This window comes from Lampris incognitus, chromosome 2 (assembly GCF_029633865.1).
Source record: "Lampris incognitus isolate fLamInc1 chromosome 2, fLamInc1.hap2, whole genome shotgun sequence".
Taxonomy (NCBI): Eukaryota; Metazoa; Chordata; class Actinopteri; order Lampriformes; family Lampridae; genus Lampris; species Lampris incognitus.
The window spans coordinates 35,446,536-35,462,572 of NC_079212.1; the positions used below are offsets into that span (position 1 = coordinate 35,446,536).

The window sequence follows — 16,037 nt, forward strand, 5'->3', positions numbered from 1 at the left end:
AACATCTACTGAAAATGTCTGATTATAGATTTATAAAGGCCTAAATTGTACGCTGACCCAACTCACCGCTTCCTTTAAAATATTCACAGATTGGATATTATAAAATTCAAGGGTACATCTCGCTCTTGCCCCATTGCTAATAAATTTTCTTCCGCTCTTTCTTTTTCTTTTCTACCCCCTATAGGACACAAAGAACAACAGCAGCCATGATCTGTCGCGCAGCCCTCAGAGCCTCAGCGATACGGGCTACTCCTCGGATGGCATCTCAAGCTCCCACAGCGAGATTACTGGCCTCATCCAGGAAGAGGAGATGAAGCTGAGTGAAAGGGGCATCAGTGGGCGCAGTTCCCCACCCAGCCCCTCTGAAATCACTAAGTTGGAGAGCTCCATGAGGCCCCTGCTTGAGAAAAGCCTTTCTGAGGAGAAGGCAGACAGGCGGGGCAGGAAGCACAGAGACAGGGACCTGGATGACCGTGGGAAGCAGAGGCCCCGTTCCTTGTCAATCACACCAGAGGCCTATGACTCGGATGAGGAGCTAGAGGATATACTGGAGGAGGAGGAGGATGGAGGAGACTGGGAGGGCAAACGGAGGGAAGGGAAGGATGAGAAGAAGGACAAGAAAAAGAAGGAGAAAGAAGCAGAGCCTACTGAGATGACAGATGAGGAGTTCATGAGGAGGCAGATAATGGAGATGAGTGCAGATGAGGAAAATGAAGAGGAGGAAGAGGAAGAGATGGAAGAAGAGGAAGATGAGGAAGATGAAGGGTATGGTTACCAGAAGCCCAAGAAGAGCCACCACAAGCACATTGTCTCAGACTCAGGGAAAGAAAAGAGACGCCTTCAGCACCACTCTAGCAGTTTCGAGGAGGAGACCAAGAGCTCCACTGATGTGTACAAAGGTTCGGCTGAGGAGGGGGAGGAGGATCTAATGGCCTCACAAGGAGGCCTGAGGCGCTTCAAGACCATTGAACTTAATAACACTAACAGCTACACCCGGGACATGGAGCTTGGCAACGAGAATGACCTGAGCCTCGACCGGGAGCCGGAGCTGGAGATGGAGAGTTTAACAGGGTCTCCTGAGGAACGGTCCAGGGGTGACTACTCCTCCTCCCTACCACCCACCTCTTCCTCCTATGGCTCAGGCCAGTCCCCCACGTCCATCTCCTCCATGGAGGAGGACAGTGACAGCAGCCCCAGCAGGAGGCAGAGGTTGGAGGAAGCAAAGCAGCAGAGAAAGGCCCGCCACCGTTCCCACGGCCCTCTCCTACCCACCATCGAGGACTCCTCAGAAGAGGAGGAGCTCAGGGAAGAGGAGGAGCTCCTGAGAGAGCAGGAAAAAATGAGGGAGGTGGAGCAGCAGAGAATAAGGAGCACTGCCCGGAAGACTAAGAGAGATAAAGAGGAACTCAGGGCTCAGAGACGTAGAGAGAGATCCAAGACACCACCTAGTAACCTCTCACCCATTGAGGATGCCTCTCCCACAGAGGAGCTGAGGCAAGCTGCGGAAATGGAGGAGCTCCATCGCTCATCAGCTTCTGAGTATTCCCCTCAGAGCCTGGATTCAGAAGCAGAAGGATATGAGTCTAAACTCTACAAATCGGGCAGTGAGTACAATCTGCCTACCTTCATGTCTCTCTACTCCCCGGTTGAGAAATCATCGACCACAACAACCACGGCACCATCCTCTACTTCTAAACCACTGAAGAGTGCTGAGGAAGTGTATGAGGAGATGATGAGGAAAGCAGAGATGCTTCAAAAACAACAGAAACAACAACAGCAACAACAACATCATGGAAGACATGGGCAGTACTATGAGGAAGATGTCAATGGACAAGGATATGATGATGATTATGAATATGAACAAGATCAAACCGGATATGATAATGACGTGGTGGAGACGGAGACTGACATATATGAGGAGATCCGCCAGACATCTCAGAACATCACCAAGATGCAACAGGCCACTGATGAGCAAGTGGAGATTGAGATTGAGAGCTCTTACCCTGACAAACAGCTTCTAGACACAGGTTCAGCTTTTGCTAAGCTGCTGGAGCAAAGCAATGCCTTGTTGACTCCAGGGACAAGCCCCACTCAGATCTCTGCTCCTGTGTGCTTTGCTGAAACTGGGGGGAGGATCCCTGATGTACGAGTCACCCAGCATTTTTCTGCCAAAGACGTACACAAAGACAGGATCAAAAGCCAAACTGGGAAGAACGGGATCACCCCAGCAGTGGCTGCCACCACTATTGCAGCCTACGGAGTCTATGCCAGAGATGCAGTGACCATCTCCCAGACTAGCTCGAGTCACACTATTACATCTACTCAATCTGGTATTTATGGCAGGCATACAGGAGGCACTGCTACATCCACAACTACAGTCTCAAGTGTGTGCAGCAAGATAGCAGAGATTACCCAGGCCTATAGCCAAAGAGAGGTGCTCACTAGAAGGGTGGGGGAGACAAGGGGTGTCCAAGTACGAGACAGCTCAACATCTTCCACCGAGAGAATTATTGAGCCACGTTCTCCAAAGTATACTACCTATTACAGGAGCACTAGTCCTCCTCTGTCTCCATCCCCACCACCACAAAGTCCCACCCGCTCTCCATCCAGAAGAGCAACAGCTGAATTCTCTACCCAGACATTGAGCCCTGGAATAGGGATACAGTCTGCCGGCTCTGGGCCTACATCTCCTGTGATGGCTCAGGGGACTCAAACGTCACAGCGATCAGTTTCTCCAAGGCTCTACCGGCAGCAGTCCTCCCAGGATGCCCCATACTCCCCACCCCCAAGCCCTGCTAGGCCAATGACTGTCAACACTGCCACCTCTCCCCTGTCTTCACCAACCCGGTTCAGCCGACAATCAACATTTGACATGTACTCCCCAGGAGTCAGCCCTCCAGACACTCCTCCCTACCAGCAGTCTCCCACACGCAGCTTCTACCGAACACAGAGGGTGGAGAAGGTGAATGTGGGAACCAGCATGGTCACCACGGTTAGTGCTTACAGCCGAGGATCCATGTCTATGGACAACATCTCCCTCTGTCGCATATCTACCGTCCCTGGCACCTCTAAGGTAGAACAGGGTCAGATGATCCAAGGAGGAAGTGTGGTGGACCTCAGAACAGCCACCAAGCCAGCTCCAGTAATCATAACAGACCAAGGAATGGATCTCACCTCTCTGGCCACTGAAAGCAGGAAATATCATGGTGGACCAGAAGGAAGCAGACACTCAACGATTGTGCAGCCATTAATTATGAACCTGAATACCCAGGAGACCACCACACCAACCACTGTGAGTGTGACCGTCGCCGCCTCCATGTTCATAACCCAGCCCAAACAGCCCACGGTCTATGGAGACCCTCATCAGAACCGGGTGGATCTGGGTCAAGGCATGGCTTCAGCTATGTGTCTGTCCCAAACCAAACTCCCTGGAGCACCTCCAACTGATCCATCAATTCCAAAAATCGATGCCAAGCTAGAGGACCTGAGCATTCAGCAACAAGAGCTACAGAAACAACAAGAGAAGCTGCAGATGCAACAAGAGCTGCTTGAGCAACAGTTGAAGCAGCACCATCACATGCAGCAGCAACAGCAGCAAGCCTCTGCCTTGGCAAGGTACAATCTTACTGGTCAGATCTCACCCCTACTTAAGAAAGACCTGCTAGTCAGCCAGACCAGCAGTGCCTCTGCTGTGGTCAGCACTATATCGCCAGCCATCAACCCTGATTTGTACAGTACTGGTCCCATTGAGCTGAAAGGGAAACCCACTCCCCCAGGTGTGGTGAATTTATCTGGGGGTAAACCCCCCCATAGCATGGTGGTGCAGATGGAGGGAGGGCCAGGGCAGGGGGCAGCAGTGACCCAGCTTGTTCAAATAGAAGAAGGGCAGGATGCAGTGGATCTGACAGGTGGCCAGATCAAACCGGACAACCAACCAGTGTGTTGTGACGTTGTTTACCGGCTTCCGTTTGGTGGGAGTTGTGTTGGTGAGTCTGAGAAAGAGGGCATAAGGCCTCCCTCTGCTCCACCCCTTTCATATGAGTCTGACACAGAAAAGCAAACGGAAAAATACCATGAGTATCCAATGGATGAACGTAAGGCTTATACTTTGCCTTTCCCTGGAAGGCTTCAGCCTTCAATGTCTGATACAAACCTAGCTGATGCTGGACTTCAGTCTTATCATTCCAAAATAGACCCACATTTCCAAGTCTCGGGAGCACTTGCCCTAGATCTAACTTCTTTGAAACACACCTATGATGGCGGTTACATGGGGATGCAGTATGGCTCTTATACAGACCTACGCCATGGTAGTGACATCACAGCCCAAACCCTACCTATAAGGAGATTCAATTCTTTGTCCAATATCAGTTCAGATTATGGCTACACTGCTCGTGACATCGCTAGTTTCCAGGAATCTAATTTGGCTCAATACAGTGCAACAACAGCCAGGGAGATAAGCCGGATGTGCGCTGCACTCAATTCCATGGATCGGTATGGAAGCAACCCAGACTTGATGCACTTCGGCAGTCTAGGAAGAGGAACTGGGCCTGGCACTACAAGACTTGCAGTCACTCTGGGCATAAGACCAAACCTCCTCTTTGGACCAGATGGTAAGCCAATTTCCCACAATCAGGCCTTAACCAACCTCATCAATGCCCGGCAGGCCAGTCTCAGAGCAATGTACCCTACAGTAATGAGGTCCTCTGATGGGATGATCTACTCAACCATCAACACCCCTATCGCCTCTACACTTCCCATCACTACCCAGCCTGCTTCAGTGCTTCGTCCACTACTGAGAGGTGTCTACAGGCCATACCCCTCTGCTAATATGACACCAGTGCCCCTATCTAGTCTTACCAGGCTACCAATGAACCCCAGAATGCCCTTATCAGGACAAGCCACATTCCGTTACCCAGCACCAAGTCTTTTGCAGATGGCAGCTACCTCCACCACTGCTGCAGTTACTGCAACTACCCTGGCTCCAGTGACTGCACCAATGCCATCCTCCATCCCAGTGAGTACTGCTGTGGTTCAGGATGCACCAGTCTACCTCGGCAAAGGTACAAAGGTGACCTCCTCATCAATGGGGGTCACTGGAACATCTGGGGTGGTCGTGATACCGACAGAACCACAGCAGCAGCCAATTAATCTGTCACAGGCACACCTGAATAGTCAACAACAACAGCAGCAGCAACAACAGGTGACAAACTCGCAACAGCCTCAACCTCCGCCAGCTGCCCATGCCTACCCTCTCACTGCTCCTGCGCACACACAAGGCTATGCTCAACCTCCCATAGGCCCCTCTGCCCCTTCTGGTGGGGTCCCGATCCCAGGAGGCCTACCTCCCTTCCCACCTCCGGGTGCTGTTCACAAGGAGGGCGAGACAGAGGAGGAACGGCTTCACAGGCAACAAGAGCAGCTCCTGCAAATGGAGAGGGAGCGTGTGGAGCTAGAAAAGCTCCGGCAGCTGCGTCTCCAGGAGGAGCTGGAGAGGGAAAGAATAGAGCTGAAGATTCACCGGGAGAAGGAGCAGATGTTGGTGCAGAGAGAGATTCAGGAGCTGCAGAGCATCAAGGAACAGGTAGAGAGGGGACTAGAGGAAAAAAGATGATGGTTGTTGTCTGGTTTGTTGTGATGTGGTTGTTGTCTTTAAATTGTGTAGCAGTTGGTGTCTTGTTCTGTTGTGTTGGGTTGCTTGTGGTAGTGTTGGTTGTGGTTGTACATTTATTGAATGAGTTTTATCTTTTCAGTGTTGTGCATCCTATACTCAACTTGTATTAACCTGAAAGACACAATATTCTCTAAAATATCATAACAATATAGGATAATACCATATAGGAATCCTCTTATATATGTGTGCATGTTTTTGTTGCTATTGTAATGGTATGTAAGATGATGTGATAACCCTGTGTTATACCTAAACTAGACCCATACTACAAGATTTTCTGAAAAAAATGTGTGCAACCTCTCAGGACCAAGGTACTTTGAGAAAGGTACTTGTTATAGGTGAACTTGCATCAAGATCTGTAAGACCGTTCCGTCGACATGTTGGAGATATATGTAATTTGGTTCCTAAACCCGCTCTAGTTGGATTTAGAATTAGCAGGGGATGTTTGGTGCTTGGTGCTGATTATTAATCAAGAATGTTTTTTTCTGGTCCTAAATAAAATATGCCAACGATCTCTGGCTGCCCAGATAAAAACTATGACTTAAATGAGCTACAATGTTTTTTTCTGATGTTGTCTGACATCATAGGGTAAATGCAATCCAATCAGATTCTATATGAGATGTTTCAAGCAAGCTGGCATCATATTTAAAGTGGCCCTATAACAAGAGCTAGGATCGAGTAGCAAAGGAAACTCTACAATCAATGCGCACATAGTATGTTTCCGAATGGTTTTTGTAAACTGCTGATGTGGAAGTTCAAAATTTTAGTAGGCATGACATTTGTGGCTCATTTGCATTGGCTTTTGCCTGTAAATTCTTTGGTCTGGATGACTGACTTAAGTTATTGATGTGAGGGCTAAAAATAAATAACCTACCTAAGTAGTGCTGACAGTGGTGTTTGGAGAGGGCTATAATTTAAGAAAATCTTGTGTGTATTTGGTTATCTTTCATTTTGCGTTCATCGTAAGTGAAAAAATAACCACATAAACGATCTTCCTAGATTAACAGTATGCATGCAGAGTTACTGTCTAATGACTTAACAGGAAATAATACCCCTGTCTCTTGTGTAAAGTGTGCATGTACTTGTATTTATTCATAACTGATGGAAATTCATGAAACATTTTCTAGAAAATTGTTTTTTGGTATGTGGTTTGTTTATTTGTTTGTCTGGTTTATAGACAGAAGATTTAGACAAATAATGTCATAAACAATGAATGAGCAACAGCATATTCTTTGAAAACAGCATAATTTTTCAATAATTTGATTTTCTTTGAGAACATCTTCTGTAAAGATGTTTTGACAGGTAATTCAATCATGAGCCTAATGTGAAAATTTTCTTCTTTTTTGATAGAACAAGCAGTTGAAAATCTTTCAAGTAAACTCTGTTAAGCAGGTGTGGAAGCCTTTCTTATTGAGAATGAATTACTGGAAATATGTAGTCACTAATATGCCTATCATAGCCTACAGTATAAGCAAAAAAAAATCCCCTCAACTCTTAGCTGCATCAGCCTGCCATTTACACGTGTGGAATGGAAAATGCATTCAAGATTTTCTCAAGAGCATCTAATGATTGGCAACGGTAGTTGCCTGCACATGCTGCTCTTCATTTATGCTGTGCTTCCATGCTCCGGTTTTCCAATAGAATAGTTGACTAACCATTTTCCAAACTAATCCATTGACACGAGAATAACAAACTCCATGTCACATGTTCAAATGATTTTCAAGTTATTTTCTTTATTTTTCCCAGTCCTGTTTTTGATTTTGGTTCTTTTGCAAGGTCAGATGTGCAGATAAAAATGTCAACACAATGTTCCTCTCTTCTCTTTTCACCTCTTCTTTCCATTTCCCCGTTCTTCCATTTCTCTCCTCTGCTACTCTCATTTCCCCTCTGTCTCCTCTCCTATTTCTCTCAACCCCTCATTTCCTCCTCTTGTCTCATATTTCATCTCCTTTCATTTCGTCTGCTGTCATCTTCTCCTCTCACCTCTCATCCTGCTCCCCTCATCCCTCTTCAACCCTGTTCCTTATCTCTCCAAAACCTCCTCCTCATTCTCCTCCTTCTCCAATCCTCCCCTCTTCTCCATCCTTTCCCTCTTCTATCTCCATCTCCTCCTCCTTCCCCCAGGTTCTCCAGCAGCAGCAGCAGGAGCGAGAGAACCAGTTGGTTCTGCAAAGGGAGCAGTTAGCCCAGCAGAAGTCCCAGTTGGACCAGATTCAGTCCTTGCAGCAGCAGCTCCAGCAACAGCTTGAAGAGCAGAAGAGACAGAAGACGGCAGCTGCTGTAGCTGCTGCAGCCCAGGGCATGCAGGTGGGTGGAGAGGAGGGGTGGCTGTGGGACAATTCACTCTCCATTTGGGCAAGTTTAATAACAAAGGCCAAAGGTCAAGCCCCAGTGACAGCAAAGTCTGCCTTGTTGATGTGTTCTTGATAAGACAAACTAGGCACCGATTTCCTCTGACAACTTCAGGGTCGCTGTTTGGAGGCCGGTCCTGCACTTTGGTCCCCCCCATAGAGGCTGGGAGGGGAAAGAAAAAAGAAAAATCTCTCTTCCAGTCGATCAAAAGAGTATTAAAAGTATTTGGTCAAGAGCAGGAAGTAGTACATAGAGATGCTCAGATATATAGAGATACTGTCCAATGACCGGCAAGACAAACATTCAACCCCTGCAATAACCAGTGGTTTTCTTGCTGTTAAAACCACTATAATACTAGTATTCAACCACGTGCCATGAGTAGTCATGTGTGCGTAGGTTTACATTCCAACCCAACACTACACAAACTGATTTCATTTATTAACACACCTTCATTCAGAGAGGGGAGAACTAATCAGCTGGTTGGAAGGAAAACCTGCATACACATGGTCCTCCATGGCAGATGGTTGAATACCACTGGTCTAGAATATTCTTGAGCATGTAGCTCTTGAGAGCATCCTGGTGGCTAACCCAGATAAGCGCTTACCATGACAGCTCAGGCCAGTTTGCGGCCTTTGCAGCATGTCTCTCCTCAGAGTCTCTCTCACTGCTATACTTCTCTTTCCAATATCCTGTTTATAAAGCAAAATGAACATACCAAATGAGCTTACCAAACTTTTTTTTTTAAATGAGCATACCAGAAAAAAAGACATATCTGTCCTTAATTGAGTTACAAAACTTCTTATAGTTTGGTTGATGACTTTGTGGGTTTGTGCCACACGGGGCATACTACCAGTTCTTGAACCTAACAATGTATTTTAAACATGAACAGATTCTGTACACTCCTGTGAAGCATTTGTAGCTCTGAGGCATAGGTCTTTGTAAATAGGATTAAAGGATTGTTGGAGTTGTGTGTACATGTTCATTTGCTCCAGATACTCTGGTTTCTTCTCAGAGTCCAAAGACATTGTAAAGACTGAATTGGCCATACATATGAATCAGAGTATGAGTGAAGGTGTGTGTGGGAGCAATGTGGTGACAAAGTGATCTGTCCAGGGTGGCTTCCTGCCTTCTGACAATGCCTGATAGGATACACTTCAGCAACCCCTGCAACCCTTTGAGTTAAAATCCTGATTATTGTCATTTTTGTTTAATCTACTGTTGCCTATGTTAATATATGGCGTTTGACTACTTCAAATCCAAGAGACCCATTTGAAATGAAACAGCTGAGTCTCCAGTGGTGCAGTATCAGCACCTTCCCCAGTGTCCAAAAAAAAAAAAAAATGGTTGAAACTGAGTTTTAGCCACTAATGTTGTAGTGCCCTTTGATAAAGGCACTTTACCAGCTTGCTCAGCCATATACGCTTGTGAGCTGCGACAACTTTGCTCCTTCAGAATTGCATCCAAACTATCAAACCTAAATAATTAAAAAATACATCAGTGAATTAATAAACAACAGTACATTAATTGAGTTTTAATGATAACACTTTTTTAGTAAAGAGAAAAACAAGTTTTGTAAGAAAAAAATAACTTTTTCAAATGGCTCTCTCAGATGGACGTGAATGGTCAACCTCTACACCCCTACGTGGAGACACAGACAAGCTCGCGCTCGCTACCCAACTCCTCATCCGAGATGTGTCTGAGGAGCCAGGGGGAGCACGTGGAGTCCAGGAATAACATGAGGAAGCACAGCTCCATGACCAGGCTGCCCAGGGATGGGGCGGTTGGAGAGGGCGTGGCCTTCTATGGCTCCGCCCCCCGCAGAATCGTGGACAGCTGTGTGCAGACAGATGATGAGGACGGGGAGGAGAGGTATTCTGTGTGTATGCAGCTTGTTTAAGAGCTGTGTGTGTGTGTGTGTGTGTCTGGACTAAAACTGTAAAATAGGAGAGAGGATTTCCTTGGTAGGGATTTTATTTCATAGCGGCTTTAAACAATTATAAAACAAGACACAAGCCGTGATGTACAGTAAATTAATATGTCCTCATGAATAGTTCATAAATAAATTCCCACACATTCAAAATAAAAACACACCACTGAGAGTTTCAGAGACATTCTCTTACAGCATGTCGAAGCAGACTACAACAGGAGCAGATATTCAAGGTATTTGCTCGATTTTAAACATAATAACACTTAGACTTTGGAACTACATACTGTATGTCACAAAAGCCAATGTCAGATAAAGTATGCTTTGAAAAATGTACAGCACCTGATGCTGATGTAAAATTATTTTTCTCTCCCTCTTCCATCTTTCTCTTCATTTATTCACTTGTCTCATCCCTTCCCCCATCTTCTTACCTCTCTCTACATCTTCCCTTCTCTCCCTCCACCTCTACTTCCTCAGGTACATGTTGCGTCAGCGCAGTAGAAGGCGTGGTCGCAGTGTGGATTGCTCTGTTCAGACAGACGACGATGAAGACAAGGTGGAGTGGGAGCAGCCAGTCAGACGGAGGCGCTCCCGTTTCTCCCGGCACTCAGAATCCAGCAGCACCTCTGGCTCTGGCACTGCCGGCGTTGCCACAACAACCGATACCAAACCGGACAACTCCAAGATGGTTTCCTCCAGCATCGCCGTCCAGACCATCAGGGAAATATCCTGCCAGACGGAGGCAGAACACTTGAGCTGGGTTTCCCCAGCGATCCACATCACCGTCCCAGATCCTAGTAAAGTGGAGATTGTGCACTACATCTCAGGACCCGAGCGTACCCAAAAGGGACAGTCTCTAGCATGCCAGACAGATCCAGAGGCTCAGTCTCAGGTGGTGGTGGCTCCCCAGCTCACTGTCCCGACCACAGTCAGCCCATACTCTTCCTCCATCGGCATCGGGACGCAGCAGGCCGGTTCCACTGACCCAGTGGCCCAGCAGCGCCAGCAGCAGCAGATCGCAGCCAGCGCAGCCAAGTTTGAGCACCGCCGGCCCGACCCACTGGACATCAACTACCAGCCTCAAAACCACCTCCACAATGAGTCCATCTCCAGTATCATCCGCCAGCAGCAAGTGGCTCCCAAGTCCCCCCAGGTGCTCTACTCCCCAGTCTCCCCAGTGTCCCCGCACCGACTTCTGGAAACCTCTCTGTCCAGTGAGAGGCTAAACAAGGCCCACGTCACACCCCAGCAGAAGTCCTACACGGCAGAGTCCCCCCAGCGCCACCCCTCCATGCCCCGGCCCATGAAGAGTACACAGAGGTCAATGTCGGACCCCAAGCCGCTCAGCCCCACCACAGATGAGCACACTAAGGCCAGGCTGTCCCTGTACCAACAGCAAGCACTCCAGAGTCAGGTAATATCACATGGGGCTGAGACGCAAGAAGGACAGGGGTGCCTACACATACACAAAAACATGCTCACTTGCACACATGAATCCAAACAAAAACATTCATTCATCCATCGCTTTACTTTAGACTGTACAGCAGAAAATGAAAATAGATACAAATGATAATCTCTGTTGCATCATGGGAACCTCCTTTAATAGTGGAAATATGACTATAAATATAGAATTTACAGAGCCTGACTGGCAGCCATAACTGCCTTGTAAAAGCAATGAATGATGAACCATACCACAGATAAATAATGAAAAATAAGATAAAATGACTGGCAAGAGAATTTCAATTGGCTGCTTTTAAAATTATTATTGACATGACAATCCATCACTTTGGGGCTTGGCAATACAGTTTTACACAATTGTTTACTCACATTTTCTGAATCTTTGGCTCATTTTCTCAAAACTCTAAACCCAAAACTACAAACACATAACACAAAACTCTACAAATCTCTAGCAAATGTAAACACTGCATTCAAAACCGTTTTACCTCTTTCCAAAATTGTTTTCTGCATCAAAATGACACACACATGCCATCATATGAATAGATCTTTCTACCAACCAACAACACACTGATGTGCTCAACACAAAGCCCTACTATGAATATCTTAACAGCCTGTTTGTGCCTTTCACATTTTCAGTGTTCCACTGTAGCAAGTCAAAAAAGATTGTAGTAATGTGTATCTACTCAAATATACATAAATAAACAATCAGTAATATAAAGGGTTTTCTGTAAAAAACTTTTTTTTTTTAAAGTGGCTCATTTTTTCAAAACTCTAAACACAAAAAGACAAAAACAAATGCAAAATGTAAGAAAAAATACATTAGGCTGTATCTTGCCACCTATTTTGGTCTGGCTGAAGCACCTCATCTGCATCACAAGCGAAGTTCTCCCTGGCTAAACAGCGGGGAAGAAATCTTCTGGGGGGATGGATCCAGCCGCCGAAAGGCCCCACATCAACTTCACCACATGCATCCTTCATTGCCTGGAGAAGAGGCATACATTCGAGGGGATGGTGGTCATACACCTTCCATCGCCATGCCAAAAAAAAAACTTAAATTCGGTTTAGGAGTGGGGAATATGGTGGGAGGTATAGAACAATAAACTGTGGGTGGTGGATGAACCAGTTGTGGACCAGAGCAGCCCGGTGGAAAGTCACGTTGCCTCACATGACAACATACCTGGGCTGCTGTGGTCCACCACTCTGCTCGGCTAGAATGAGGATGCCATGTAGTGTGTAAAGGAAAGGAATATGATGAGAAGAGCGGTGTTGTAGGGACCAAGGTTGGCATGGCGGTGGAGGACATCTTGCTGGCCAATGGCTGCACACATGGTGATATTCCCTCTACACTGTCCAGGGACATGCATAATGGCACGGTTGCCAATGATGTTCTATCCCCTCCCCTTCTTTTGGTTAGGTTAAAGCCAGCCTCATCAGTAAAAATATAAGTGTGCTGAATTGCAGCAACATTTCTGATAAGATAGTAAATTCACAATATAGTACTTACTTGCACATATTCGTAGCGCTGTTCCTTAACTCGCTCTTGAGTTTTGCCCTAATGGTACCCTGTAGACCTATTCATCCGGATTTGGTTGCACTGTAATACATGTTCCAATGTAGACAATATTCAATGTTATCAGATATTGTGTTGTCTTCTGTATTTCTCATAGTCTAATGGTATTGTTTGCCACCACCATGTTCACAATAGTGGTCTCGTGTTCTGGTGTGAACAGCCGATGTCTTCCACCATGGCCTGGTCATCTCTCAGTTCTGCAGAAGATCCAAAAATATATGATACTATCAGTTACAATAAGCCAAAAAAAATTTTGTTTTTCAGTATGAAATGACATTACTGTAACACTGGCCAACAAACTGAGTAACATGGGCCTACTGATATGTGGGACTGCAGTATACTACAGTATACCTACATAAAGAGCAGTAGCATAGTGTTGATTGTAGGTAACTTACCAGTTCTCATTTGTGAATGTACGGATGATAGATGCAACCATGTAGCGGCTCAGGTTGGGCTGAACTCCCTCATGCTCAATCCATGGTTGAGCACATGGTCAACCAATGTGGCCCTGATCTCATCTGAGACAACTGTGCTTCCTCGTCCTCCTCTTCTTACTCACACTCCTTGACCTCTAGCTCTTGCTTCACAGTTTGACTTCCACTGTCCTCCAAAAGAGAGCTCATCTGTGGGCTTTTTATAAGGCTAAAGCTCTGATTTCTAAGTGAACAATTAAGCAACTAGTGTTTGCATGGCATTGTGATTGGTGTTGCTTACTAAAGGAACGCGAGAGATTTTAAATTTGAATGTCATGCCTAATGTAGAAAACTGTGTAGTGTTTTACAAAAAGTGTGATTTAGAATTGAAAACTGCGTGTAAAGCAGAAATTGTGTTTGCAATTTTTCAGATTTGGTTTAAGGATGTGGTACATGAGTTTCAGGTTTAAGCGATTGTGTTTCAAGTTCCAATTTCAGCGTGTAAAAAATTGTGGAAAACTGTAAAGAAACCATCACCAGGTGCCTTTACACATGCTCAAAGACACGTTAGCTACCTTTAGCTTACAGCTCGACAAACAACTCTGGAAGAATTGTCCTACAACAAAATAAATTCTCAAAGTTGACATTTGTAGAGTGAAAGGTTCATTCATTCACCTTAATTTATTTATTTATTATTTTTTGGCTTTTCTCCCCAATTGTATTTGGCCAATTACCCTATTTTCCAAGCCGTCCCAGTCGCTGCTCCACCCCCTCTGCCGATCCGGGGAGGGCTGCAGACTACCACGTGCCTCCTCCTATACATGTGGAGTTGCCAGCCACTTCTTTTCACCTGACAGTGAGGAGTTTCACCAGGGGGACGTAGCGCATGGAAGGATCACACTATTCCCCCCAATTCCCCCTCCCCCCTGAACAGGCGCCCTGACCGACCAGAGGGGGCACTAGTGCAGCAACCAGGACACATACCCACATCCGGCTTCCCACCCGCAGACACAACCAATTGTGTCTGTAGGGATGCCCGACCAAGCCGGAGGTTACACGGGGATTCGAACCGGCGATCCCTGTGTTGGTAGGCAACGGAATAGACTGCTATGCTAACCGGACCCCCTCAGTTCACCTTAATTTAATCTTGCAATTGTAGGCAAAGGGAGACCAGCAGAGTAGCTACAGTGGTTCAGATGGACTGGCTCCCTGAATGTAAAGAAGCAATTATTTTTACACAGTGAATAGTAATACACTTAGTATGTAGTTTAAATTCACAGGGTTGTATCAGTTCTATTCATAATAGCATGATAGACTTCCTGGCCCCAACAGCAAGGTGAAAACAATGTAAAGGATGTAGCATTGAATACCATTGGGTTTGGCCTGCAAGATGGTCCTGTGTTCTGTGCATAAAGAAGAGTAGCTAGCATATGGGCGATCATCTCACAGGGTGAGAGCGGAAGACTCCTCCAGGGAGTAATTATCAAATGACAGATAACTCAATAAGGCTGAAATTAAGTAAGCACCTATGTTAAGAGGTACTCAGAAACACACTGCCTCCTTGTCTGGAGGAAAGCCCTTGATTATAACAAGAGGGGGAAAATATGCTTCCACAGCCCTTAGGAGCAGTTCATCATTATCAGACTATTTACTTTTAGCAGCTGGATGGATCTTCACCCATGACTTTCATCTTCCACAGATGCCTTTTTTAGACATAATATAATAATATAATTAAATTATATTTAACCATCTGAGTGAATGTGTAATTCTCAAGGAAGATCTCTAAGAAGGGGTCAGCCATGGCTGCAAGAGGATTTTCAAGTGAAACCTCATAGCCTCTCTGTCAGTGTTTTTTAATGCGACATTAAAATTAGTCCTATGGTAGTCATCTTGAGTGTACACCACTAGTGATCATTCATGAATAGAGATTACAATATCTTTTCTAATCATTGCAATTCGTACTGTAACCGATATCTTCTTGTTGTACACGCAAGAAACCCAATCCTATAAATGTTTATCAAACACCCTTAACTTAGAATAGGGATCAAAATCAACACTACAGATCTGACATGCAAATATGGAAAAACATGACAGAGGTCAAGTTAATGGATTCTTTTTAACCACATCAACATACACTCACCGGCCACTTTATTAGGCACACGTGTCCAACTGCTCGTTAACGCAAATTTCTAATCAGCCAATCACATGGCAGCAACTCAATGCATTTAGGCATGTAGACATGGTCAAGACGATCTGCTGCAGTTCAAACCGAGCATCAGAATGGGGAAGAAAGGTGATTTAAGTGACTTTGAACGTGGCATGGTTGTTGGTGCCAGACGGGCTGGTCTGAGTATTTCAGAAACTGCTGATCTACTGGGATTTTCACGCACAACCATCTCTAGGGTTTACAGAGAATGGCCCGAAAAAGAGAAAATATCCAGTGAGCGGCAGTTCTGTGGGCGAAAATGCCTTGTTGATGCCAGAGGTCAGAGGAGAATGGCCAGACTGGTTCGAGCTGACAGAAAGGCAACAGTAACTCAAATAACCACTCATTACAACCGAGGTATGCAGAAGAGCATCTCTGAACGCACAACACGTCGAACCTTGAGGCAGATGGGCTACAGCAGCAGAAGACCACACCGGGTGCCGCTC

The 16,037-nt window shown here is 45.9% G+C and overlaps 1 protein-coding gene across 1 annotated transcript in view; it reads left to right on the forward strand.

Annotated features, from left to right (window-relative positions):
• Positions 1–16,037, forward strand: part of bsna (bassoon presynaptic cytomatrix protein a) — a 166,787-nt gene that overhangs the window by 138,632 nt on the left and 12,118 nt on the right. Inside the window, exons 6-10 of the mRNA XM_056299542.1 lie at positions 185–695; positions 822–5,581; positions 7,802–7,975; positions 9,630–9,889; positions 10,422–11,358. Coding sequence (XP_056155517.1) covers positions 185–695; positions 822–5,581; positions 7,802–7,975; positions 9,630–9,889; positions 10,422–11,358 — 6,642 coding nt within the window. The remainder of the gene's footprint in view (positions 1–184; positions 696–821; positions 5,582–7,801; positions 7,976–9,629; positions 9,890–10,421; positions 11,359–16,037) is intronic.